The 5508-nt window shown below is 53.6% G+C and overlaps 2 protein-coding genes across 4 annotated transcripts in view; one reads left to right on the top strand and one right to left on the bottom strand.

Moving 5' to 3' along the window:
- NAA15 (N-alpha-acetyltransferase 15, NatA auxiliary subunit) overlaps nt 1-798 on the bottom strand; it is a 41492-nt gene extending 40694 nt beyond the window's left edge. For all 3 annotated transcript variants that reach the window (XR_003992363.1, XM_030492917.1, XM_030492918.1), the window contains exon 1: nt 352-798. Coding sequence is in view for 2 of the 3 variants with exons in the window: in XM_030492917.1 (XP_030348777.1) it covers nt 352-405 (54 nt within the window). In the remaining variant the exon portion in view is untranslated. The remainder of the gene's footprint in view (nt 1-351) is intronic.
- Nucleotides 799-1112: 314 nt separating this feature from the next.
- Nucleotides 1113-3956, top strand: NDUFC1 (NADH:ubiquinone oxidoreductase subunit C1). The gene is made up of 4 exons (XM_030492929.1): nt 1113-1301; nt 2030-2133; nt 2995-3077; nt 3805-3956. Coding segments are annotated over exons 1-4 (249 nt in total). The 5' UTR covers nt 1113-1240; the 3' UTR covers nt 3806-3956.
- The last annotated feature ends 1552 nt before the right edge of the window (nt 3957-5508 follow it).

Genomic DNA, 5508 nt, shown 5'->3' on the forward strand with positions numbered 1-5508 from the left:
CCGGGGCCCGGGGCAGCCCCTCGGGTTCGGCCCCGCGGCTCTGCCCGGCGACGGGCACCGGCTCGAGGGGGCGAGCGGCGGGGCCCGGCCGCCCCCAGCTCTCCTCGGACCCCGCGGGGGCCGCGCCCGGGCGGGACGTGCCGCGGGTGACAGGCGCCCCTCGGCCCGGCCTGCCCCGGCAGGAAGAAGCCGCTGGCCGGGGCGCCGCCAGGGCCGGGGCAGTGGCGCCGGGGCTCCGCTCCCCACCCGCCCGGGGTAAAGAGCCGGGGCAAGGGCCGCCGCTGCTTCCCCCCCCCACCGCCCCACGGGGCCCGCCGCGGCCGAGCGCGGGCCTCCCGCCCCACCACTCACCAGGATGCGCTTGAAGAGCGCGTTCTCCTTGGGCGGCAGGCTCACCGACGGCATCCTCCCCGCCTCTCCCGCTCCCGCCGCTGGCTCGGGCGCCGCCGAAGGGCTCCGGGGAGGGGGGTGGGCGAGCGGGCTGCGTCCCGTCCCCGCTGCTCGGTCGCCGCTGCCGGGAGCCTCCCCGCCGGAGCCTGGCCGCTGCTACCGCCGCCTCCCCACCCCCCTCCCGCCCGCCCTCCCTCCCACCAACCACGGCGCTGTCGCCGGCCGCGGGCCCGGCCCCTCCCGGCCGCCGTCTGCGCGCCGGGCTGCCCCGCGCCGAGCCCCGGGCGGCGGCTCACGTGGTAACTGAGCAGGCCGGAGAGAGGCGCCGCCAAAATGGCCACCGCCGAGGGCTTCCCCAGCCGGGTCACGGCGGACCGCGCGCATGCGCCGCGACCCCGCGCCGCCGGCGGACCCGCCCTCGCCCCCGACAGGTGGGACAGGACGGGACGGGATGGGACGGGACGGGCGGGGACGGGCGTACCCCGGCCCGCCCGCTGAGTCAGTGTCAGTGCCCGGCCCCGCGGCGGGGCGGGGCGGACCCTGCGTGCCGCTGCCCGCCGCTGGTGCTTGAAGCCGTCACCGGTTTGCCCCGAGGGGGTCTCGCACGGGGCCGGGCTGGCGGAGCCGGTTCCCCGCGCGGAGCGGGCGGGCGGGCGGGCAGCGCGCCCTCGCTGCCGTCAGCAAGCGCGATTATGGGCGGGGGGAGAGGGCGGGACTGCGCAGCGGGCACCGTGCGGGGTAGCGCGTCCGCCCGCCGCGCCCGCGGGAGAGGCGAGGCGGGGCGGGGCGGAGCGGAGCGGGGCGGTCCCTCCCTCCCTCCCTCCCATGTGGGCGGAGCTGAGCCGACAAGATGGCGGCGGCGCGAAGGGCGGGGAAGGTGTTGAGGTTGGCGGCCGGAACGCCGAGCCTTGGTGAGCGGCCGCAGGGTACCGCGGGGCTTGGCTCGCCGGGGTTGGGGTAGCGGGGAGCCCGCTTTGGTTTAGGCGGGTGGGAGTTTGGTGTTCTGGGAGCGTGGTGCGTGAGAGGGCTGCAGCGGCCTGCTCGCTGACCCGGGCGCTGTGGGAGCTTGGCTGCCTGTGGGGTGCCGGCGGCGTGCCCGTTAGCTGGAGCGCTCCTCGCTTTGTGAGTGGAGGTGTACAGCAAGCTGCGGAGGCAGATTTCCTCTGTGTATTTTAATCCAAACCAACTAGTCATACATGGGTTGTTTTCTCAATACTGAGCTGGTTCTAGCCGGGGGTGACCCGCTGTTCCCCGCTGTGGATGTGGGGCCGGCTCTCCTCAGGCAGGCAGTGCTGGCGGTGCCCTCGGTGGGGCGGGAGCGAGCGTGGGAGCTGTGGGGGCAGCAAGAAGGTGGGGTAGGAAAAGGAAGAAAAGATGGGGTAGGAAAGGGAGGAAGGCACTGCTTTGAACTGTTAGTAGAGCGTCATCTCCTCTTAGTTCAGGGAGCGATGCTGCAGTTTATCTGCACATGGGTGAGCTGCAGTACTACTGTGGTGACCACTTGTATGTGCTAATTGCATGTTATTTCAGTTTTTTGTAGTCTGTGCGGTTTTTTCCCTGATTGTACCAGTGTTGGTAATTGATTTGGTAGTCTAAGCCTGAGAAATGCTAAAATGTTTGTAATCTTCTGCTGTTTTAGCTTTTACTCGTTCCGCATTTGTTGCAAGAAAACGTAATTATGACCAACCAAACTGGCTTGGAGTTGGCTTGGCCTTTGGCACCAGTGCTGCCTTGTGGGCTTATGTAAGTGTTTTTGTCTGGTTTTATTGAACTTTATGTGGTTTTGAACTATTCCCAAACCATAGTGATCTGAAGGTAATGACTGCAACCTACTCAGTTGATTGGGGTAATGGGTGCTTATAGCAAGTGTCAAGATTGAAGCATGATTAGTTATATTTTCCCAAATCTATGTTGTGTTTTTCTTTATAAAAGTGAACAGCTTATTAAGCTTCTCTCTGTTGCAAACTTAAAACAGCTGCAGCAGAAGAATTTATTCTTAAGGTCTGTTGGTTTAAGGCTTTAACATTATTTTCCTTAATGGATCTTAAAAAAAAAAACCCACAAAAAACAACCAAACAAAACCAAGGGAAGAAAAAAACCCTAGGGGTGTGCCTAAATAAAGTTGTGTTTTATCAGACTACAGATGCATTCTTATTTTCCAGATGTAGCCGGTTAAGACCCCGTTTTCCTGAGCAAAGTGCAGGTGTAAGATGTTCCCTGTTTCAGAGAACTCATAGGCTTGATGTTGATAAAGCAAGCGGGGCACGGTAGCTTTCATGAAGAAATGCTCGGGATAAGCAGCAGTCCCATGATGACCACACTTTTCAGGGTGTGTGTGGGGGTTCCTTTGGGGTTTTTCCCATTTTTGGGCAGGGGTGGTGGATCGATTGACAGTAGGAACCTTCCCCCCACTCAGCTGGCCCGCAGAACATGAGAAAGCTGCTGAAAAAATGCCTTGCTGGACAATGGGTAGCTTACAGATAATTTACTCTGTATTGTTCTAGTTACATATTGGTTTGCATTCTGATAATAGTAATTTTATATGCTGTAGAAATATTTTTGTTCTGTGGTCCCAGACGTTTATCATATACTGCTGTTTTATAGCTTTTCAAGCAACATAATGATGATGTAATGGAGTATGAAAGAAGAAAACAAGAGAGACAACATAAGTGTACAGATTGCTCCTAGTAAGTGCGTACCTACAGATGGTTTTGACTTAGCTGAACATAAATTATGCAGATCTTTGACTTGGGTTAGCAATCAGGTACTGGACTGGCTTATCTTCTTCCCTTATTTTCCTTAATATTTTGCATTTTGGCTTTTGCTATTCATCTAACTCATATTCCCAGTTTTAAAGCGATAAGGTGACTGATCTGTATTTCTGTATATCCATTTGTGTGCATATTCACTGCCAGCTTTCTGTCTTGGACGTGCAAACTTTTGAAAATAACACATCTCTTACAGTGTCTATAATAAAGTTAGGTTGCAAGGAGAATACCTTGCAAGTGTGTTAGTGGCAAGGAGATCAAGTCCACTAAAAAATAGCTTAGCTTTGCCTCCTTTGTTATTTTAACAGGTCTACAGTAGAAAACATTTTTCTTTTTCACTTGTATATTGTGCATAAGAATGCTGTAGACTGGTGCTACGGTCCAAATTGCATGTGGTCATTGTCTTTTCGATATAAAAGAGTTGTGTTTTTGCCAGCTAAAATGTCTGTTGGGGATTGTGGCCTCAGAGCAATTAATATGCCATAAAAGAATTGCTAATAGTAGGTACAGAGAAACTTGTAGTGCTATGGTTTTTTCCATAATTATTCCTCTGCAGCTAAAAATGCAGTGTGTTGTGAGATGTTTCTGACCGTATCCATTGTGTCTGTTTTTCTTGTTGCTACGATTTTTTTCCCCTCTTTCTTAGGTTGACGGTATGCTCAGTAAGAAGCAACATGCTCACCACTTGTCCTGCAAATAAATGAGCGCAGCAGAAGTACAAAGTATCTAAATACTTACATGTTCATACATTTCATGTGCAGAATTATGAAATAAATTATAAAGTATGAAAGAAACTTACGAAGACTTTTCTTGCCATTTGCATTCTGCTGGTGTTGAAATGATGGCATTTCTCTTTCATGGTTTATCAGTGTTCTTCTCAAAATTCTCTTTGTTAGTCTGGAAGGTATTCTACAAGATTAGACATTGGTTCAGAGGAAGCAAATGTTCCAGAAACTAAGTATACCCTTGTCCTGCCAGCATTTTCATTGCTAAATTTATAAAGTAAGAGACAAGCAAATATAAGAATGGGATTTATGGGACACCTGATAAAAATGATCTGTACAAATGCCAAAATGTGCATTTGCTACTTCACACATCAGAGAAGCAGCTTTCAACTCAAATCTTGACCATGTAGGCTTTCAAAGCTTGACCTGGTGACTTACAGATGCCATACTCAACATTACGCATCTGTTTGCAAGCTTGATCTAGTTCCTTGCTCTTCAGTCCTTTGTGGTCTGAATTGATTTTAATTTTTATTTTTTTTTTCTTTCCCTTGGAGCAGAAGGAAGCTTTGTCAGAGACAACAAAAATCAGAGGTGGCCAGCCTTTAAGTTCTGTGTATCTTTATCCTTTACCAGAAGTTTGTTTTGCTACTGCTTGCAAAGCTGAAATGTATTCTGTATTTTCAGAAGGTGAGGATGAAAGTTCAGCCTTGAATCTTGGAGGCTGTTTATCTGACCTCTCAGTCTGTTCCTCAGGGGCTGTTACACACATTCTCCTGGGCACAGGAGCTTTTCTGTCTTGCTGCTCTCAGGCTTGTCACAGATGGAGCTGTATCCTGCCTGGTCTCCAAGGATCTGCTCCTTGGAGGAGTGGTTGTTGGCAGTTGAGATGGTGCTGTGTTCTGCGCTCTGTGTGTGCAGTGCCTTATCCAGGGCTCACACCTGTATTGCAGAGGAGAGGCTGGCATTCCCTGCTCTGTGTTTTTCGAATTGCTCACAGCCTGAAAGGTGCCCGAAGCCTCTGTGGTGAGACTGCAGAGCTGCTTGTGGTTGCCAGTGCCTTCTAAACACTTGAGCCTTCTCTTCGTGCATCGAGGTCAGTCAAGGACAAAAGACAAAAAGTGGAGAATGGCAATCGGCAGGGTATGGCACCAGAAAAGCATTGAGGGGCCATCAAACTAGCGCGTAGAGAAGGCATGAGTAACAGGGCAGCCATCTAACGATGTGGGGAGAAAGAGGACAGCTGGGTGGCTCTGACCTCGAGGCACTCCGTGATGGTAACAGCTGACAGGCCCCGTAGCGGGATTTACTTCTGCAAGCATTTTGCTACTGACCTTGAGCCCCTTTGTCCTGGCACCCTGTCCCCGAGTGCCTTTTGCTGCCAGTTCAGTTCGAGTTCTTCAGAAACTGTTGGCGGAGGGTCGCTCTTGGAGAGCTTTCTATTTCAGCAAAGCGCCAGCCCGCTCCTCACCACCTCTACCCCGCTGTGGTAAATGCCCTCCCTTGCACCTTCCCGCAAGCTCCGGGCCTGTGATCCGCTCTGTCGGGCCAGTGGCTGTGTTTAGCACGCTCCTCCCCCCCCGCCCCGGACGGCGTTTCCTCGGCGGCGCTCCCCGCCCCGCGTCCCG

This window comes from Strigops habroptila, chromosome 7 (assembly GCF_004027225.2).
Source record: "Strigops habroptila isolate Jane chromosome 7, bStrHab1.2.pri, whole genome shotgun sequence".
Taxonomy (NCBI): Eukaryota; Metazoa; Chordata; class Aves; order Psittaciformes; family Psittacidae; genus Strigops; species Strigops habroptila.